General features: G+C 36.7%; 1 protein-coding gene across 2 annotated transcripts in view; it reads right to left on the reverse strand.

The window, feature by feature from the left end:
* The window catches only part of LOC131348162 (astrotactin-2-like), a 384,655-nt gene that overhangs the window by 279,832 nt on the left and 82,038 nt on the right, over window positions 1-22,785 (reverse strand). Inside the window, exons 1-2 of one of the 2 annotated variants that reach the window (XM_058382845.1) lie at window positions 22,112-22,287; window positions 12,717-12,904 (exon numbers count right to left, since the gene is read on the reverse strand). In XM_058382845.1, coding sequence (XP_058238828.1) covers window positions 12,717-12,902 — 186 coding nt within the window. In that variant the 5' untranslated portion in view covers window positions 12,903-12,904; window positions 22,112-22,287. Of the gene's footprint in view, window positions 1-12,716; window positions 12,905-22,111; window positions 22,288-22,785 lie in introns of those variants that run through there. The other variant, XM_058382844.1, reaches the window with a different exon arrangement.

Below are 22,785 nucleotides of genomic sequence, written 5' to 3' on the forward strand. Positions count from 1 at the left end.
GCGCAAGTTCTGCTCCTTTAAAGCATTACACAGTTTCTGACCCCTGAACACTTCTAGAACTTCCACACTGGACACATCGGGGACTTAATTAAACATGAGAGACGTTTAGTGCTGAAAAAACCTCTACTAAGTATCTTAGATCAAATATTTGTATATTTATGTTTGGTATTTTGGTTAAAATAGTTCTAAATCATTTTCACAGCTACCTCACTGCTGCTCGATAAGTTCCTCAACTACATCCTGCAGATGATCCTTTAGAGAACTGGACCATAGATTCAAGATAATTCCATCAATTATATTCTGATCTTGCTGGTGAAGATCACCTTCTTTTGGTTTAAAACATGAAACAGGCCAAAAACTCAACATATAGAATGTAGTCACTCAGTAAATGCATAAATAAATAAATAAATAAATAAATAAATAAATAAATAAATTCAGCTCAAAATGCTACAGTGCAAAAGAAACCTTTTAACATTATTTTATTTATTATTTAATTTCATTTAAATAAATTTTATTACAAAATGTCTTCTATTTTAGGATTTTTTTTATATATTAAAAAACAATTATAAACAACAATAATCTAAAAAAAATATTAATATTAAAGTTGGAAAGCAGTTTGTAATTATTACAAAGAATTTAGTCATATTTTCCACAATGAAAATTCTGGTTTTGCTCCAAAGTCTTAATTAACAGCCCAGAGTTTACAGTGTTAATATCCCCATGTCACATGACACAAACACATATTGCTCAAGCCTCATCCTCGCTTTAAAGTCTGATTTATTTTAAAGTCCACTTCAAATTGAAATGACCCGAGACATAATTCAGCACATGGTGTCGATCAATCTCGCACTCAGAAACCCAGCGGCGGCGTCCGGCTCGGCTCTTCAGCCTCCAGCACGGTAAATATTATATCACGTCGAGCTCGTTGTCTCTGTGATAAACTTTATAGTATGAGGCCTCGTGGAAACCTCTTCCAACAGCCACACAATCCAGTTTGATTCTCTGTTCTTTGGCAAAGGCACGCTCCTTCAATCACCCACCTCTCGTTTGTGTCAACACCGAGCCAAGCCGTGTGATTGAGCACGGGCAGAATGTAAACACCACCAGCGATAACTCAATTAGACAGCGAACACTTCCTCAGTGACCACACAGCAGGTGGATCCAACAGTCTGGTGATGGAAAATGGGTATTTTTTTTCATTGTTTTTTTTTTGTTTTGTTTTATTCATCTTCTGTATCCACTTGGGTTAGCAATTATTAACCAATGAGACTGGGAGGAATAATTCATGAATAACACACACTGGTTACCCTGGTCACTACTTCTCAGGCTTATTATATTATTATTATTATTATTATTATTATTATTATTATTATTATTATAGGGGGCCAAGCACTAAACACCCTACTGTTATTCTACCATTCTTCTTCATCTTCTTTTTCTTAAAGCCCCAGCACCACCAAGCTGCCACTGCTGGACCCTTGAGTAAGACCCCTAAAACCTCCATGCTCCAGGGGAACTGTACCATATCTGTCCCTGCTTTCTGACCCCAACCTCCAAAGCCGGGATATCCGAAAAATAGAATTCCGCTGAGCTGTAATGTACATGTGGCAATAATAAAGTCTTCTTCTTTTTCTTCTTCTGGTCTGGGTGTCTGGTAACCCATGAACCCTTTTTGGTAAAACAATCTGACCAAGTTATGGTCAAGTGCCACCAAATTTGGGCCTAATTTTAAAGTATGTTTATGATCATTACTCTAATATTTAAATGCCAGAAGTTTTTTTTTTGACAAATTCTGTCCGGTCATCACTAAATTTAGAAGGTGTCATCTTTTGAGTAAGCCTCATTTTTAGATAGAGTTGTTATTTTACAGTAAATAAATAAATAAATAAATATTAAGCTTAAAGTGCTTTACAATGCAAAAGAAAAAATGTTTTTTTAATTATTTTCATTTAATATTATTTATTTATTTATTTATTTATTTAATTGTATATTTATTTATTTATATTGTTTATTTATTATTTAATACCTTTAAAAACTTAATAATAATAATAATAATAATACTTTAAAATGAAAGGATGAATTCATTTTTAAAAAACCTAATAGAAATAATCTATTTTAATTTTAATTACTTATTAAATTCATTATTTAACTAATTAATTAATATTTTAGATTTTTTACATTATGTTTTTTAAAAACTTATTTTAATTTATTAATTAATTTTTTAAAAAGCAGCAAAACCGTTTGAAATTATTACAAAGAATCCAGTCTAGAAATTTCCTTTTCTACATGTGAATATTATTAATATTTCTAAAACTATTTTGTGAAAGATTTATACTGAAAGCTCTATTGTCCTTCACACTCGCACTCACACATACACTCACAGATGAGCGAGTGCAGTTGGTGCTATGGGTGTAATGAGAAATGCCAAATGACTCTTTTAGATGAAGCAGCAGCCTTTTTTTTTTTTTTTTTACAAAGCAGTCGTTATATGATGTGATTCTGGGTTATTTTTTGAAACGGAGAATCGGACCAGTGATGGAGATGGAGCAGGAACATGGCTGAGTGACTCCGAGCCGTTCAGAGGTGTGTGAAGAACGAGCTGGAAGGGAGTCATGGACTAGTGAAGGTTTCTTATTTTTCTCTGGTGATGATCGGTGCGGTCAGGCTGCGACAATGATGTGCAAAAAAATAAAATAAAATAAAAATATCCCAAGTGATTTCAAACAATCAGACTATTAAAGCCATGTACTGCTTTCATCCTGTTATGTAATTAATTCATCTTCCTGAGGATCTGTCTTCCTCCTGAGGGATATTTTTGCTCAGTGCCTGACAGATCATGTTTCTAAAATCAGCCTGGATTAAAGTTGTAGGTACATCTTTACGAGTGCTCATAGGGTCTGCACAGACTCTTCATGAGCACAGACATAAATCTAAACAAACTTTTATTTTATTGCGCTTTTATTTAGTTTAGAAGTCTGACGTCATTTTATCATCATGTGGCTCTGACTTGCCATAATGTCACCTCACAATAACATTTCTTACGTCAACATCACTTGATGTTTGACCATAGCAGCCATTACCACAGCTGACAGAAATAATCCTTTATAAATGTTTATGTACTCCAAGTGGATGTTGGCATCATGTAACTTTGTAGGTGTCATGTAGCATTATAACATACATTTGTATGTCTACTTAGTAAAGTCTTTAAAAAAATATTCATTTTTGCAGCAAGATCTAGAGAAGATTGTGTCTTTCATGAGCAAAATAACCCAATTATGTAAAACGATAAGACTAAGTGTTCATAGAGACTACATAACACCTAAACGACAACAGAGGTAAAGATAAACAACCAACACCTCAACCTATATCTCTCATGTTCCCATTACAGCCGTCCAAAGCTGTATTTATAACACCCAAATCAAGGGTTGTTGACATAAGGGCACGTTATGACACTTTTGCAGGCTTTATAACCTTTAGAGGTCATGATGGCTGACTTTGTAGTATGACAAATGCAAATGGAGAGTTACATAACAGTAACATGATGTCAGTACTAAACAATTATACAAGCTGGGTGTTATTACTGTCAAAGCATGGATATAGGTGTTCATACAAGTCTTATAAGCAGTGCTCTCAAGTTCATGTGACAGAAAATACATTATAACAAAGTCTCTGTCAGCTTATGCCTGTTGGATAAAGGCTTTATAAATGTTTTGTAGGCTTGTTTGTTGTCAGGAAAGGCTTATTTAGGTGTAATGTAGTCCTATAACCACAAGTGTTCGGTCTTATAACATTTTATAAGCAGGAATATGAAACATCTTATCAGTGGGTTAAAAATAATGCATTGTAACAAGTTCTGTATGTCAGCTTACTCCTGATGGAATATAAATGTTTGGGCAGGCTTAGTAGGTGTTATGTAGCCCTAAGTGACTTATAAATATATAAATATAGATATAAATCTTATAAGCAGCCATATGAAGTTTTTTCTGATTAACATGAGATATGCATCGTAACAATGCCATGATTGTTGAATGCCAGCTGTACATCAGCATATGCCTAATGGAATAAGCCTTTATAATAGTTTCATGTAGGCTTATGTCAGTTGTCATGAACTCATTTGAATGTCATTTTTGAAGGGATTTTATTTTTCAGGTTTCTTTTTATATAAAATGACATTTTCATGAACCATCAGACATGGAGAGAACAAAAGGAAGAAGCAACCGAGGAAAAGTGGCATTTATTTTTTTCTTTCTAAACACAAAAATCCCCATTTTATTGTCCCTCAGTCTGTCATCATGATGAAAGTTCATTCCGGCTGACAGATACTGTCAAGCTCCCATTATGCTGGAACAGGCTGTGTGACATAAACTCCGAAAAGAATCATATGAGGGCAGAAGAATTGGTCTGCGCTAATTAATTCCTAATTGGCAGTATCTTTGTCTCCTCACGATTAGTCTTCCACAGAGACACACTTAAGATATGCAAAGAAGTGGCTTTGTGAATAAAGGGAGATTCTGCTAGTTTTATTTGTCTGGCAGTGTTGCAGGCAGGGAGCTGGATTCCCTGTGTGAGGAACACTACCTGTCCTGTCCTGCCCTGTCCTGTCCATGAACCTGATACCTTTTACTCTATTTTCCCAGCAACGCTATCATCATGGTCCTATGAAGCCGGCATGCTCACCAGTAACATCGTCTGAAAGCCTGTTATTTCCTTCAGTCTCTTGTAGTCTGTCTCTACACTGAAACACAGCACTCAGATCTCGAGCAGATTTCTCTCTCGCACCATGAATTTGTTTGTTTGTCACGGAGTCCTAAATCTGAGAGCTGATAAGATACGTGTTGAAGGGTCGAGCTCTCGGAGGAGGCGCCATTCTCTGTGCTTCTGCAACTGGATGTGTGCTGGATGTGTTTTTTGTTCAACTTCATGTAGATGTGCAAAAATATAACACGGTTTGATTTGGTATAGCAACTGTAATATACAGAGTAATAAATAAAATAGACTGTTTTTATTATTTTATTACTGTCAGCAGCGATAGAGAAATAGTACTACATTTTGTGATAAATTATGTTTTTATATGCTTTCTACTTTTTGGGGAATAAATAGTGGAACTGCATTGAAAAGCTACAGAAAAGGAAGGAACAGAATAATAAAATAAAATAAAATAAAATAAAATAAAATAAAATAAAATAAAATAAAATAAAATAAAATAAAATAAAATAAAATCCCTCTTATTCAAGTGTTTCATGATTTCAGTTTTTAATTTTCTCACTAATTTAATCAATGGTCTTTGTCCAGAAATACGTCATTTCAAAACATCTTATTGTTATCTACATACAAAAACAACTCCATAAAGTAATGGCACCCCTTTTCCTCTTTCACATTTTTCCACCAATTTAATATAAAGTTTTTATTGCAAAATCATTTAATAGAGGTTCTATTGGCTAAGCTACTCATCTGACTTTAACAGGTCTCATCTTTCAAGTAAGCATCATTTTTAGATACCAGTTATTTTACAGTAAATAAATAAATAAAATAATAAATAAATAAATATTAAGCTCAAGGTGCTTTACAATGCAAAATATAAAATTTTAAAGTATTTTATTTTTAATTTGATATTTTATTTGATATAAAATGTATTATTATTATTATTAAAAAAAACTCTATAGAGTCTGAAGAACCTGTGCAATGGAAACTGTCCATGGATTGAGAAAGAGTCTTCCTAGAACTGTATAAGAACCTTTATTTATTTTCAAGAGTGTACAGAAGGCCCGGGTTCTAGGGACCTTTTTTTTAAGCATGTATGTAGCATCAGATTAAAACATGCTTAATATATATGTATGTGTGTTTATATACAGCACCATTAGTGATTTTCACGATGTTTAATATTAACACACGGAAACTGCAGCACATTAATTATAGCTGATGGATAAACACACTGCCTTTCCTCAGGCAACTGCTTCACCCAGTAATACTGTATTTACTAATTTCCCTCTACATCAACATTACAGTAAATATTACATTCGATTCAGCAACCTGCTGCTTAATTAACATAGGTCACTTTCCCAGCATGCTGCTGCTCCGAGAATTGATTTCCATTTTTTTCACCTCCCTCTTTTCCTCCATCCCTCACTCTCTCCCTATACTCATTCTCTCCCACTTTCTACCCACTCACTCACTCTCTCTCTCTCTCTCCCTGTACTCTTTCATACTCTCTCCCTCTCTCTCTTCCTCTCACCCTTCCCTCCCTATACTTTTTAACACCCCCTCCCTTTCACTACTCTCTCTCACTCTCCCTGTCTTCCCTCCATATACTCTCTCTCTCTCCCAAACTCTTTCTCCCATCTTCTACTCTCTCTCCCCTCTCTTCCTCCATCCATCTCTCTCTTCCTTCTCTTCTTCCCTCCCTGTACTCTATATACATCTCCCCTTTCCCTCCATCCCTCACTCCCTTACCTCCCTATACTCTTTCACTCCCTATTCTCTCCCTCTCTCTCTCTTCTCTCCCTATATACTCTCTCTCTGTCTTCCCTCCCTATACTCTTTCTCCCGCGCTTTACTCTCTCTCTCGCTCTCTCTGTCTCTTCCTCTCTCTCTTTCCTCCCTATACTCACTCTCTCTCTCCCTCTCTCTCTCTCTCTCTCTCTCTCTCTCCCCTCCCCATACACTGAGCTGGAGTTAGAGTTGAGCTGTAAATAGATCATCAGAGCTCTGAATGGTGGAAGTTTCAGAGTCCCTCATGCTGCCGCTGAAAGTGGTGTTTGATATCCAGCAAGCGAGGATGAGACGCTGAATCAATGGCGCATGCAGAGACCCCCGAGGCAACGTCGCAAAAACAGACAAAGCATCACATAAGGAACGTCAGGTTGCTCTGAACGATTATGCAAAGACGAACAGGCAAAGACTCATGCTATAAAGCGCCTGAGGGCCTGGAGGCGTCAGACCAGTCCTCATAAACAAGCCTTAGATACACAGCATGGCTCTTCAAAATCCTAACAGATTATAAACTTTCGTACATCTTTCACAAAGTTTCAAAGACTTTTTTTTAATGAGAACAGATGCTGCTTTGGTGCTCGCACGCTAATAACCAGCTACCCAAGTGGAATGATTCTTCAAAACAAATCCAAACCCAACCTGTTTCTAGTTTTGTACTTTGCACAACTATTGGTGTTCAAAAGGCGACATAACACCTTTATGACACTTTAATAACTACATGGCAACTGACATACACACACATAAACAAACATTCATTAAGGATCACTTCACCAAGAGTTTCTCATTATGACTGCTTTTGTTCCTTTTGTCTTAACATGACATAACAGCTACGTTAAGTGACATTAACTGACATTAGGACACTTTCTGGGCTAGACTACTGTATAGTCAAGACCTGGTTAAATGTCCCATTATGGATAGTTCTGCATGTCTCTAGAACTTGCCAACAAGATGGCATGCAAGCGTTGTGTCAACTTATGTCAACTTCAAGCTTTATTACAGATAACACCAGTGTGAGCCTTTAGGAATGCTTCTGTATGTTAATATACAGAAAGTTTGCAGGAAGAGGTTAATTTCAGGAATTATCCCTCAGATATCCCTGCTTTTGATCCTTTAAGTTGACATAAATGTGGCATTAAGTGACATAAGGTGGTGTTATTACACGTTCTGAGCTGCTTGTGTTACGTTAGTATCTCAGACTCTGTAGATTTATATAATGCTAATATGACATTCTGAGGTGTTATGAACTGTTCATAACAATCTTTATTCGAAATTCATATCATTCAAAAGATTTTTTTCCCCTAAGACTTGGCAAGTCATGATATTATGCATGAAATGCTAATATGCTAATTAGTGTACATGCAAGTTGCTACTAATAAATAAGTCCGAGCTCGTCCCTGCAGCCGTGTTCAACTCCCACCAGCAGCAATCTTAAAGCCTTGAACTCTTGTGCATGCCTCCATCACCATTCTCTTCATAAAACTCCATATATTTTCTTTTCAAACTGTTAGAAATCCCCACTGGAAATAACCAGGGCGCTGAGGGAGCTGGAGCTCCTATCCCACCCGCTCCTGCGTCTCGCTACGCATTTCAATCATTTTTATATTTTCTCTATGTGCATGTCGAACAACGACATCTCACAGCTTTAAAACTCATTATCTGAACCTGCAGACATCATCGTCAGCCCGGCCGCTCCTCCAAGAAACAGTGGGGGCAAAATTGTAACCTACGGAGCCATCATTATCCCGGTAGGCTAGTGTTTGCGCGGCATGACTGGCAAGTGTGCCAATTAAAGCGGAATAATTCGAGCCACCCTCTGTTTTGTTCTCCCCATGTAATGATGCGTAATGCAGTCCTACAAGCTTGTTATGCAAAGCATCATCTGCAACATTTCCTGCAAAATCTGGATACATAAAACATTATTCGTACTCTGCAAATATTTGCTATTCCATGCTAAATAGTGTATCATTCTCATTCAGCATTTAAAATGTGTTTGCAATATAAAAGATTGTGTTTTGCACTATTTTTTAAAAAAAAAACTTGAATGAAAAAAGTTTGAAATCGCCTTTAAAAATGGGAATTTTGTTGAATTTTAGTCCACCCATAATCTCCTTTCATGAAAGCTACTTTTGTTTATTTTCTTTGTCTACTTGATGAATAAGCAAATTACATCCACAAATGCACCGCCTTTCCTCTGGTAAGCATCAGAGTATGGGTTGTGACATCATAAATAAGTGTCACCACATAAAATGGATAAGTGAATCCAAACGTTCTTTATCTGGAAAACCTTTATAAATAAAATAAATAAACTATGATGACTTGATGACTTCTGGGTGGTCATGGTGACGGCCCTTCATCACTCCACGACACTGTTGGTTATTTTCTTTCAACTGTACAATATGGAGTGTTTTATTTCTTATATAAAATCTATAATTATAATGATTTAGGTATTAAGAAAAAGAACAAGACGTAATCTGAGTCCCTGAGCCTTAAATGACCAGAAAGATAGATAGATACCTTTATTTGTCATGTATACATTACAGCACAGTGAAATTCTCTTCAGAGCGCAAGGTCAGCCATGATGCAGCACCCCTGGAGCAATGAGGGTTAGGGGCCATGCTCAAGGGCTCAAGTGGCAGTGCTGGGGCTTGAACCCTGATCTGCCAACCAACAATCTAGCCTTAACTGCCTGAGCCACTGCTGCCCAAACATTTTCCCAGATATCTAGACAAAGCCTGGCATATTTTAGCATATTTCAATTATTTGAACACACAGTATATTATTTTTTACATTTTCAGGAAAAAGTATAACAGTGTAGTATTTGGTGTAGCAGTGCAAGGCAAAGTTCCACTGAAATATGATTCTAAAACGCTGAAGTTCAGTTCATGCATCCGTGTTCCTCGAATCTTTATGAAGAATCGTCCAAACGATCGAAAGGCACATTAATCTTCTTTTCCCGGAGAGGTAACCAGCGCATAATATACAATATCTCTAGGCTGAGAATCCCAAATACATTATCAATGCATCGTGGAGAAGAAATTCTACCTCCAGTATACCTGAGATGTACCCGAGCAATAAACACTTCATATTCATAATGTGCACATGAATAAAACCAGAAGGCCTTGTTGCCTGGGAGACTACAGCTCGGGCCAATCAGGCGCAGATCTATTAAAGGTAACTGGCCTCCCTGGAGTCTTAAATTCTCCTTTTATATGCTTCTGACAAGGGGAACAAGTGGCTGAGTGCGAATCACCCTGCGGTACTGAGGAATCAATAAAGGAAGTCCAAGCAAATACAAGCAATAAAGAAGTCCCAAAGTCTCAAATTAAAGCTTGAGTTTTGGTCCTCAAACAAATGACAAAAAGTTATTAATTAAAATAATCTAAAGCAGGCACTTTAGAAAACGCAGAGCAAAAAAATAAATAAAAATGACACTCAAACGTTCTCATCGTTGTCTCGGAGGAAATGTTTGCGCTCACGTACACGGATTAACGTGCCGAGTCGCACAAATGAAGCCGAGTACAACCTAAATACACAAGAGCAGTTTATATTAGAGACTTGATCATAAGCTATCTGACGGTCCCTGACCTCTGCTAATAACTTCCAAAAATTTCCACATACTAGATTAAACGTGCCATCTAATATCATATTAGTGAAGATTATGCATATTTATGAAAATCACCTAAAATCCTCTCATAAATCCAGTCAGCTTGGCTTAATTGGCTGCCTAGTGTTAAATCCTGTCAAGTGGGCTCATGTTAGCTAGCTGTCTAGCGCTGAAGACTTTCCACATTTATGAATATGATTTAAAAGCCTACATAAAATTTCTGTCAGTTTATCTCGTGTTAGCTAAGTGCCATGTAACAGCAGTAAATATATTTAACATCTAGGAATAATGATTTAAAAATCTTCACGCAAATCCTGCCTAGCTACCAGGCTTGTATTAGCAGTGTAAAATTAATTAAGTATTATCTAAAACCCTCTCAGAATCAGTCATTTAGAATTAAATAGCTAGCTATAAGTTTTTAACATTTAGACATACATCATGAATATGACTTCAGTTAGAATTCCTCTCAGGTTAGCTGACTGGCTTGTATTAGCAGGCAAGATTGTGTATATTTATAAAAAGAAATCCTTGTCAAATAGAATTAACTAGCCTGCTGGTGTTAAATCTGGTCATGTGGACTCCTCTTAGCTAGCTACAAGTGAAGACCTTTAATATTTAGGAATATGACCAGAAATCCAGTCTTCTAGATGGTTAGCATTAAATTCTGTCAAGTGGGCTAATGTTAGCAAGCTAAAATGCATGATAATATGTAGCATTATATATAGTGTTAATTATATACCGAGTTTTACCACCAAGGGCGAGGTTACTGATGCCGCCTTCATTGTTTAAAAGCTAAAGCTCCGATTTTTTTTTACTTTTTACACCTCCTTATTCACTAAATGTAGCAGCACTTCACACACAGGCACATCTTCGAGACAGCAGCTCTGCTCCCGAGTGTCGATTATCAAGCTGCAGATCGTGAACTAGAAGGAGGAGGAGAATGAGCGACAAGTCAGTGACGGAAGAATAGAGAGAGCAAACCTCGTATCTGTCACCGAGCTGACAGTATTACAGTTAATGATGCTCATTTGAAACGCCAGAGCACGTCTTGGGCCTCTCACCCACACACAGACATGCACCTGATGGGACTCTTCCTCATTTGCCCGTAGCCACTTATCCAATTGGACATCATTTGTACAGCCCGGTTGTCACTCAGAGGATATCCGGAGCGGATGCATGCGCCAAGTGGATGCAATTCCTTAACCTGGCTAACAGTCTACCGGGGTGATGTGGTCATTTGGAGACATGTGGGTTTAGGTTGTCTCGTTATTGAAGGACAGACTTTAGAATGTGAGAAAGCAGTGATAATATGTGATCTCTGAGCTGCTGAATAGAAAGGGGATCTTGTACAAGGTTTTATCTGCCATATGATGTTCAAGTATGTTGTCAATTTTTAATCGAAATTCATTTCATTCGAATAAAAAGCTACAGATTAGACCAAGGACAGCAGGGAATCAGTGTGACACACTAAAATGTATAAAACACAGTTGGAATGTAACCTGAGGAAAGAGTTCTGTAAACACTGAAACAACTCAAAAACTAAAAGAAAGAAGTTCCCTTTCATAAAAAGGTTCCATGAGACCATGAGAATATATATATTCTATATATATATATATATATATATATATATATATATATATATATATATATATATATATATATATATAAATATTATATTTTGGGCTAAACTGATGTAGACCCTTTAACACTTTGTCCAGATGGATAAACCATAGAACCATCAAACTGCAATCGAAATAAATAAATAAATAAATAAATAGATAGATAGATAGATAGATAGATAGATAGATAGATAGATAGATAGATAGATAGATGCTGTTCTCTAATAGCTGGACTCATAAAAGGTTCTATCTAGCACACTAGTTTCCTTGGAATGGGTTTACCCCTCAAATAAGGTTACAAGGAGAACCCCTGCAGGGTGCTGGGAAACCTTACCCCATCAAAGAACCTTTGAGGAACAAACTTATGCTATTATATCACTTATAATCTATTAGAAAACAAGGTTCCATCAAGGTTCTATCTAAAGTGTTCTTCACTTTATTTCTCTGGGAGAACCTGTAATGAGTCCACCTAGTACGATCCTTTGCAGATAAGATTTGACACCCCTGACCTTGAGGGTTTCTTTATCAAAAGGGGTACTACACAGTGCCCCTTTTAGGGTGCTGGGAAAATGTACCTCATCAAAGATCATTTGTTGAACATTCAAACTCTATTATACTGTACAACTGTATATCATTCATATTCTATTAGGAAATAAGCTTCTAATTAGCACCCTGAAGCCATTTCATCCCTTAAAAGGTTCTGTGTATAGAATTTCCCTTTCCGAAAGGGTTCCAAGAAAAACCCTTTAGCAAGCCAATAATCCCTAACTAACCACAGCACTTTGAGAGAACCTAAAGAAGTCCAAAAAATTCTGGTTTGTTCAATTGGAGGAACCTTTAAAGCCTAGCAGAGTGTATGAACCCATGTTTGTGTCTAGCCGAGGCAATTTGAGGTGATTTTTCATTCATTTGTGATGTTTTGAAACTCGACGCTAATGTTTAGCCGACCGTTTTAGCTAATTAGTTAGGTTTGGCCCGGATGCACGGCAGCTGAGAGCACTTACCATGACTGAGATGTGAAGCAGGTGCACATGCTCGTGCAGGCCCTGCGATGGCTCCCGTGCCGTCGGCTGCGTGGCCTGAAACAGCTGCTCTGAACTGCTCATGGACACATGGAAGAAGAGTGTCCCGTTCTCCAGCCACTGCTGCTTCCAGTGCACCTGGGAGATATCGGCACCTGTCCCCGACATTTCTGTACAGGCAAACACAGAAAAAGCAAGCGTGAGCTCCGGGAGGCATTGCTGTTAATGATCTGAAATGAACTCGATAACACTGAGACTGATTATTAAGTGAGCGCTGTACGGATTAGCATCGAAAAGCTTGTCACTCATTATTTTGATGGTTGAAAACCCAGCTGTCTCCTCAACTCTGAGCAATCAATTTTTTTCTTTTTATTTATTCATCACTGGTGTTATTATTCAGTTTCCAAAAAGGAACAAGTACATAAATGATATGATACCCAGATACCCAGGGTCTATGTTTAGGGGTGACACTTCAGACAGGATTAGTTTTGCTTGCTGGTTTATCAATAGCTAATCAAAAGCTTATTAGCCAGTGAATGCTCTTTGCAACAGCAAAAGTCTTCTTAATATTGCATTAGCTCCAAGGTGACACTGTTAAACGAGCTTTGAAATTGCACTGGCACCAAATACTGTCAAGTGAAATAGCAGACGTTGATGTAATTCGGTTCAATCCAAGTTTATTTGTTTAGTGTGTTTAACAATAGATGATCTCGAAAAGCAGCTTAACAGAAATCTGTAGGTATAGATGTTTAGATTTTGATCCCTAATGAGTGACATTGCTGAAGAAAAACGCCCAGAGATGATGCAGAATCCAGAAGGATCCTGGTCAGAAACCAGTAGGAACCCGGATAGTGGGATTATTGAAGAATAAAGTCCGTACACTCTTGGAATCCATTCTGATGGGAATAAAAGATTGCCTGAAAAAAGTGCTTTAACTTCTCTATGTTAACTTTCTTCCTGTTCTTGACTCAAGCAAAATTGAAAACTTTGAGAATCAGCAAATATGTCCAAACACTTTTGGCTTTGATAATAATAATGAATAATACATTAGCGCCTTATTCTGAGCATTTATCATGAAAAAGTGTTTTGCTGACCTTTTGTAAAATCTGCCTAAGGTTTGCATTTTAACGAAATTGCACTCCATGAGCATCAAAAATGCCACCATGAAAGACAAGATGCCACTCAGACCTTGGCTTGATGTCTCCTTAAGGGTCTTTCCTCTTTTGCCGGCATCCAAGTGGCCTTCATCATCAATCAATCAAAATAGTAGGATTATTAAACAGTACATTAATTTGTTTGCACTTGCCCACGATAGTGTTGAGCAAATTTAGTTGGTTCATTTACCAAATTTAAACCACTGGAACCCTGTGAATCTTCGTTTTGACTTTTTGTTTTGTGTCACAGGGTCCCGGTATCCATGGGATCTAATCTCGAGAGTCTCAGAATGGTGCCCATTCTGGTGAGCTTTCTAGAAAATAAATACTGACCTTTCTATTCGTAAAGAGTTTTGAGATGAGGACAGGATAGTCTTGATGAATACAAGAAATGTTTTTAGATACAAATCTACAGTATTTTGATAAGATTATCATATTACCAATTTTGTATTTTGATTAATCTTTAGTCAAAATTCATTTAATTTGAATAAAAAGCTACAGATTTAGACCAAGGACACCAGGGAATCTGTGTGACACACAAACATGTACAGGGCAAAGTTGGGATGAAACCTGGGGAAAGAGTTCTGCAAATTTTAAAACAACTCGAAATTACAAAAGCGTTACAATAGAGAAGTTCCCTTTCATAAAAGGTTCCACGAGAACCCTGGACGGTTCTATGCAGATCCTTTAAAGCTTCTTCCAGAGGGATAAACCATAAAACCATGACAGTGTCTAGAGTGTCCACAGGGGTTGGACTACTGATCAGAAGGTTGTGAGTTTGAATCCCAGGTCCACCAAGATGCTACTGCTGGGCCTTTAACTCAGCTGTTTAAAATGAAATAAAGTTGCTCTGGATATGGGCATCTGCCAAATGGCAGAAATGCTAAATGTCACCAAAAATGTCCAGTAAAAGTGGTGCTTTAACAATAAACCGAGTAAACTGCCTTAATTACCTCAATGGCTTCATTCTTCTCAATGAGTCCAACAAACAATGGCATAAATCAGTCAAATCAATACAAAGTTAGCATGACCCGTCAAACAAAAGCTCGTTATCATTATCCATGCAGGAAAGGCTTGAGTTGAGTCAGATTTAGCTCTCCTCAACAAATCACTCCCTAAAACCTATTAGCTCATTGCTGAGAACCCGGTTTCAGTAGTGTTAACTTCACATTAGGGAGCGCCAATAGGTTCTGTAAGTAAATCCACATTAAGAGGACTTGAGGGAGAAAGACCTTGAAGGGCGGGAACAAAGTGCACATGATCAGACTCGCAGGGAGTGCAGATAAAAGGGTGGGAAGATTGTTATCGAGGACACAGCTCTGTTCTTCGATCGACTCAACCATCCTGCCGAGTTACCGTGACCTTTGGGAAATGTGGCTGTGATAGTTCCTGAGATAGTTGAGTGAAAGAGAGCTGCCTCAAAAAAAAAAAAGGTAATTCTGTATCAGAACAAACCTACGAAACCTTCACGGTGCTAGACGGAACCTTTTCTGTTTTTTTAAGTGAACAAATTCGCCAAAGCAAACTGTACTATACTCACGGGGAAGAGTTGCCGATTACTTCAGTATTTAGTTTGTCACTCTCGGGGAAGCATCAATTTTTTTTTTTTTAAATCTCTGGAGAACCCTACAACAGAAAATTTCCCTTCTAGGACCACAGTCAGAAAGTATCTTTCATAGAGAATAAAATCCATCTGGTAATCTTAATTGGTTTGTCACTCTGAGAGAACCCTCTGTTAACCTCTGTAATCTTAATTGGCTTATCACTCTGTAGAACCCTCTGTTTCTCTGTAGAACCCTACAACACATAGTTTTCCGTACAAGAATAATCATCAAGAAAAATGACCAAGATTTATGATGACGGTCTTAAAAGACTTCCAGGGTTCTTTTGACAGTTAAGGGTTTTACAGGGAATACAATCTGATAGTGGAACCCGAAGTTCTATGAGTCTATATGTAGTAAAGATGTACTCTCAAAGAGGATGACATAAATCTAAATTAAATGGTTTGTGAACTGCAAAAAGTTTCAGCATAGAACTTTATAACAGGGGATTTACATTCTAGAAGAGGTCTAAGTAGAACCCCTGCAGAAATCCAGAACTGATAACCATCAGAAAGGAATCTTTGCAGTTGCATATAGTTAGGTTTAAACTCTTAATAAAAGAACCTTCCAGTGTTTGCTCGGCTAGTTCTGGAGGGTTCTACATGAAACGTTCTGATCTGGCAGAATGTTTACTAGCTGGTTTCTTTCTCTGCTAGAACCCTTGAGGTTTCTTTGTAGGACTTCATTTCCCTTAAGGAAATTTCCATGTAGAACTGTACCATGAAACTGAAACTTGTTAACCAGCAAAGAAACATTTAAAGTTGCAGAGATTTGCCAGGGTTTTTTGGATAGTTAACTAGAAAGAACCTTAAGGGTTCCCAGAACAAATAGAACCAAAGAACACAAGGATCCAAATGTAAGACATTGTCTAATATCTTTATTACAATCTTTGTAAATCAGGTTAGATTTAGAGTTTGTGAGTGGTCTTTTCTCATCCTCCTCCCGAGCAACCCTGTGTAGAACCCTCCAAAAATGTATTTTCATATCTAAGCCAGGACCGAAATCTAGAACCATATCATTTTTGCAAATCAGTATATGGATCCCAGTATGAATCATCATCGAGGAAGCCAAAATAAACAGCAAAAAAAACTAGTGATGTTAAATACTATTGTTTCTCTATTGTTACTCTTACATTTGATTTTTTCAAAACAAAGAATTAAAGAAAAGCGGGGAAAAATGAAAGAAGACAGAAAAAATGGAAGTCGACCTCTGTTTTCTGACTCCTTTAACAGGTTGCTCTTCAGTTGCTGTGTGTTTTGAGAAATGGATTCCTTTCAGGCGTTCATAAGTCTCTAAATATAAATCCATAACAGAGACGCTGAGCGATGACTCCTTTATTTTTAAAGTGCGAGTCAGCAGACGTGTGTGTGAGTGTGTGTGTGTGTGTGTGTGTCTTCAAATGATTCATTGTTTGTGTGAAACTCGGCTATTATGAGTCAAATTCCCAAACAAAAGTTTTGATACGGATTGAGGCAAAAACAGAAATGTTTATTTAATCTGATTCGACTCATCAGCTAATTATCAAGCGATTCACGAGCTGGAAGGTAATGACAAAACCCAACATTTTTTAATTAAACACCAGAATCAGAAAGCTATTAAATAATCATCATTTAAAGTAATAATTTAGCATGGTTTAAGTAATAGGTTAATTAAAGCAATGAATTCTATTTATGGTTGATTATGTTTCCATAAACATTTTTTCCAACATTCTAAGAACAAAGAACAGAATTTTGAAATTTATAATAATTACAAATATTTTTCATTTATAATAGTTTTAAGTAGGAATAAGCGGGTATAGAAAATGGATGGATGGATGTATATATATATATATATATATATATATATATATATATATATATATATATATATATATATATATATATATCTGATTCACATTTCTATTCACTGATCTGCATGCAGTTCAACTGTGAACGCTTTTCTGAATTTCCCTCCAGTGTAATTCATTCACTTTTAATGAAATATGATCTTATAATATCCATACTTGAGCTCAAGTACAATCTTTCTATATAACCAACATTGTGGCTTTGAGGCATTGAGAGAAACGGAGGGAAAAAAAAAAGAAAAACAACTTTGCTATTCATTCTGAGAGATGTGCAGACATTCGCTGTGAAGTACAAAAGAAGAAGAAGAAGAAACCTTAGAGTTTTTACCTCATCACTGCGTGGTATAAAATGCCAGTAACATGACTTACAGAGATAGAAGGACAAATAAGATCATAGAGCAGAGGCAGCACAGCAAACTGGAGCAAATCTCCACTAAGAACTGGCAGGATGGGATTAAATAAGAACTAGAGCTGAGACACTAAATCCAGTCATGATGGAAAATGCTCCTGGACATTTATAAGGTTTAAAGGCCATGCTCATGAAAGTCAGACCCTCACTAAGTTCCGGTTTTTATCGTTCAGTGTTTGTTCTGCTTCACTCTGAGGTCATGGATGTGCTTTAATGCTAGATTTCTGCCTCGATAATAACAATGAGACATCTGGTTAATGCTAGCGCAATATTTCAATACTGCTACAATATAGAGTTACAGGCTCAGACTTGTAATAATTTCCTATTAAGCTAAATCAGAACATGTATCACAATCCATAAACATCTATCTATTTATTCATTTTCTGTAGAGCTTGTACTACACAGGGTCTCGGAGAACCTGGAGTCTATCCCAAGGGGACATCCTGGACAGTGTGTCAACCTATCTCAGGCCACAAATCACACACACACACACAATTTAGAGATGCCAAAAACTATACAACACATCTCTCTGAACCGAGGGAGAAAACAGGAGAACCTGGAGAAAATCCCTGACACATGTAAACTCCGCCCACACAAGGCAGGAATCAAACCCCCAACCCCAGAGGTGCAAGGATTTATCCACTAAGCCACTGCAGTCATGTTGCAGCATCAACAGTTCCAAGAAAATGACTAAAATGATAATGGGTTGTACTGCCAGAGGAAAATAATCAACTATGAAGGCTGAGATCCTGTTACTGCTGTCAACAAACAAATAAACAAACAACAAACAGTTCCTGAAGATGTCACAAAGCTTAACCGTTACTGTACACATTATTACAAAGTGCTCTGTTCAAGGGTTTAGCATTTGTATCCTTTCTTACAATTATTTTTTTTTTTACATAAAGCTAAATTTAATCCATATTTTATATATATAATAATCGTTATATCATGAATGATTATAAAGCCAACGATCAGAAGTCTGCTTTTGTTAGTCCCGGCCACTTTAAAATAAATAAATAAGTAAATAAATAAATCAATAAATAAAACTATAGTTCAATAAATGGACAAGTTTTTATAATCTGATCAATGTACAAAACAAATGTTCACCTGCTCCACCAATGGAGAGAGATCTGTCCGTCAAACTCGCTCATTATATTTGTGCTTATTTGTGCTTATTTCTTAAATAAGGCTTTAAAATTTGACAGTCATTGTCATCTTCATTAGAAATGTTGCTTGATGGTTAATAAAACAAAGTTTGGACATATGTGAAGATATTAAAGAACACATAAAAAACACTTTTTTTTAAACAATATACAGTATAATGTTTATGTTATAGTGCTAAAAAATGTAATGCTGTTTCATAATGATGTGTATAATGCCTTATGAATGCATTGGATGTTATGACGGTATTATACTGTACATATGGCTTTTATATCATGTTATAATGCTTTCGTAAGGCATTATATACACATCATTGTGACTGATCATGAAACAGCAATAACATCCTGAAGATGTCGCAAAGCTTAAACTTCTCTGTTCACGCTGAGCGCTCACACTGGAGACTCCTTCCTTACATGTTAAATATATCTTAACATTTTAAAAATAAATCTATTTAAGTGAATGTGAATGAGCTGTTACTATAGAAACCATAACTGATTAGAATAATTGATAATTACTATACACTTGTGATTTTGTTGCTCGGATCTGATTACAGTACAATTCCTAAAGGCTGAGAAACTGACAACAGAGAATTTTGCTAAACCGCCAGGTTGGAATTAAGCGGCATATTGCTTCATATTTAAATATGTCCTCTTTAATAACCAGACATAACACTTCTTTAGACATAACTCAGTCTATAAAAGAGTACAGAGCCACATCACAGGCTCCGTGTGTCATAAAAGACTCCACACAATGAAAGTATTCTCTCCAATTTATTTTAGAGCGCACTTTCTAGGCAGCAAGCCAAAGCTACGAAGGCGTTTCAGATAAAATTAGGATGGATTTCGGCTCCGGCGCAAATTTAAATTCATCCGAATAAATCACACAATAAACGGGGGCTGGGTTAAAGCAGAGCTGGAATGAGATCGCTCCTAAGTTTCAATTAGCTAATTTACAGACTTTGTTTAAGTCCTCGCCAAAACACCCACCAATGGTATCGTTAGATTTAGCCAAAAGAAAAAAAATCAGAAAATCCGCGACCTCCATGTCTCACGGGATCAACAGAAAATCCTCTATAAAAATAGAAAAAGAATCTAAACAGCATACAGCAAATTTATTACAATCCCATAATTCTTATCAGATATGAAGATAATGGTATGGGATTTGGGGCGGAGCTTAACATTTGTATCCTTTCTTTGACTTTCATTTACATTAAACTTAATTAAATCCAAATATTATATCTAAAATAATGGGTAAATCTTGAATGATTATAAAGCAGATCAGAAGCCTGCTTTTGTTAATCCCTAACTTTTAAGTAAATAAATAAATAAATGAATAAATATACTCTATACTTAATCTATATATAAATCCACCACTCAGAAGACAAGCCTGCTTTAGTTTGCCCAGCCCACTTCAAAATTAAATAAATAAGTAAATCTATACTTTTATGAACAAGTTTGTACAAGCAAACTTTCACCTTGTCCACCAATGGGCAGAGTTCTGTCCATCAAATTCACTCATTAGAATATTAGGACACGCCCACTTACACTCTCAAGCACTGAGGGGAAACAAAAAATAAAAGTTTTTGGTTAATAAAACAAAGTTTGGAACTATGTAAAGATATAATGCATTATAAGCAACACTTATAATGCGATCTTTTATAAAACAATGTACAGTATAATGTTAATGTTAAAGTGCTAAAAAATGTAATGTTGTTTCATAATGTAAACTGCCTTAGGAATTCATTAGAACGTGTTATAAAGCTATTATAATGCAAATATGGCATTTATATCATGTTATAATGCATTCATAAGGCATATATAATATACACATCGTGATTAATCATGAAACAGCATTACCAATTTTCTTTGCATTGTTTGCAAACAAATTTATATGTAAGTACTGTTATAAGTAGTGCTTATGTGTTATATCACTTTATAAAGCACTACGCAAAATGAGGCTCAGTGACGTGTTGTGATTTACAAGGGCTTATAATGCATCATATGAACAATTCATAATACAAAATAAAGTTAGCTAAAGTGTGTGATGCATTGTCATTAATGCTTATAACAATGTGTATAAATGCGTTATTACCCGATTTATATATGTTCATAGTTCATTATAGATGCATATAACCTTGACATAAAGGCTTACCTACATTTCTTAAGAAACAAATACTTTAATGAAAAACTTATGCAAGCATTTAATTAAGGTTCACAATGAAGCGGTCATCAACATGGGATGTGGCCAAAGGATGTCCACTTCTATGCCTTTCTGTGACTCTTCCAGTCTCTCTGTATCTCTGTCCCAACCTGCTGATGACACTCTGTGACACTCTAAGCTCAGTGGCCACTTCCCTCTGAGAACATCCTGTTTGAAGCCTCACAATGGTGAGGTACTGTTGATCAATTGTTAGGTGTGGTCTTGGTCTCATGATGTCAAAATGTGAACAGCATGATGAAGAGGACTGTTTAAATACCAATTCTAATTGAACCAGTTGTGAATTTTGCCGTTAAGCACCTTGTTAGAGAACAGCAGGTTATGCAAAAAGTATTGAAACACTGAACAGTTGGACATGTGCATTCAAAAGTGTAGAGAAGGTCAAATTAAGTTCACCTGGAAAGGTTATAGTGCATTTTAGGTGCATCCTGAAATTTCACCCGAAAGATGAATATCCTTTGTGTGTGTGTGTGTGTATATACTGTATATATATATATATATATGTGTGTGTGTGTGTGTGTGTGTGTGTGTGTCATATGATGCCTTATAGCCTGTTATAGATATTGGATTTATAGGTTATGAGTCAAATTTATGATGAAAATACACGTTTATTTGACTTTCTGTTCGTGTTTTCATGTCAGTGACTCTTGCTCAGTCAATACACCATTCATCCAGATTCATTAATACGACAGGCACGGTAATAACCTGAGCACCAAACAAAAAATATTCACCCCACACATTATAGGTTCTGGACTCAGTTTAAGACTGGAGTTATCCAATTCAAATGAATAATAATGCAGGAAGAAACATGGATCAGAGTCTAAATAAAGCATACGCACTGAGGATAAAGTGTAACCTTAATCCTCTTTCTTATCTGCTGATAAACAGATGAGCGGACTGATGGACGTATGAAACTGGCATTTAGACAGGATTAAGCGCTTAATCTCGGACACGCCACCGAGAGATTGGAAAAGAGAAAGGATTTATATCACCTTGCCAACGTCCTCCATCGCATCCTCAAAGGAAGCGTGATATAGATTCATACTGTGTCAACATGCAGCAATTTACAAAACCATCTGTCTCCGCAGCATCCCCTCCGTCCTCCCGCTTATTTACTTTGCGTGTTAAAGGATGAGGAACGCTGATATTCCGTGGTGTTCTCCATCCCCCGAGCTGCTCCGCCCGCTGAGACTCGGATGTCCCTGGGCGTCCGGCCAGACATTAGCGAGGGAACATCATCTCTGCTGTTTGTAATTCATTATCAGCGTGCCATGGAGTGCTTAGCACATGCTCCGTCCTGGAGACCCGGGCTTCAGCTGGGGCTTTATTATACGACCCGTTTTAACATATATACACTAAAATAGATCTGCAGCACACTTCAGAGAGACGTGGAACCGTTTCCAGTTCTGATTGAACAGATGATGTGGATTTATTTCCATTAGCAGAGTGGGGAATTACGCTGTTCCGCTTGCATGAGTGGACATAATGTGTTCTCTTCTATTAAACATTTATGGAAGGAGACTACAGTGTCAGAGCTGTTGAGGGACGAAAGAAAGAAAGAAAGAAAGAAAGAAAGAAAAAGAAAGAAAGAAAGAAAGAAAGAAAGAAAGAAAGAAAGAAAGAAAGAAAGAAAGAAAGAAAGAAAGAAAGAAAGAAAGAAAGAAAG

Source organism: Hemibagrus wyckioides, linkage group LG28 (assembly GCF_019097595.1).
Source record: "Hemibagrus wyckioides isolate EC202008001 linkage group LG28, SWU_Hwy_1.0, whole genome shotgun sequence".
NCBI lineage: Eukaryota > Metazoa > Chordata > Actinopteri > Siluriformes > Bagridae > Hemibagrus > Hemibagrus wyckioides.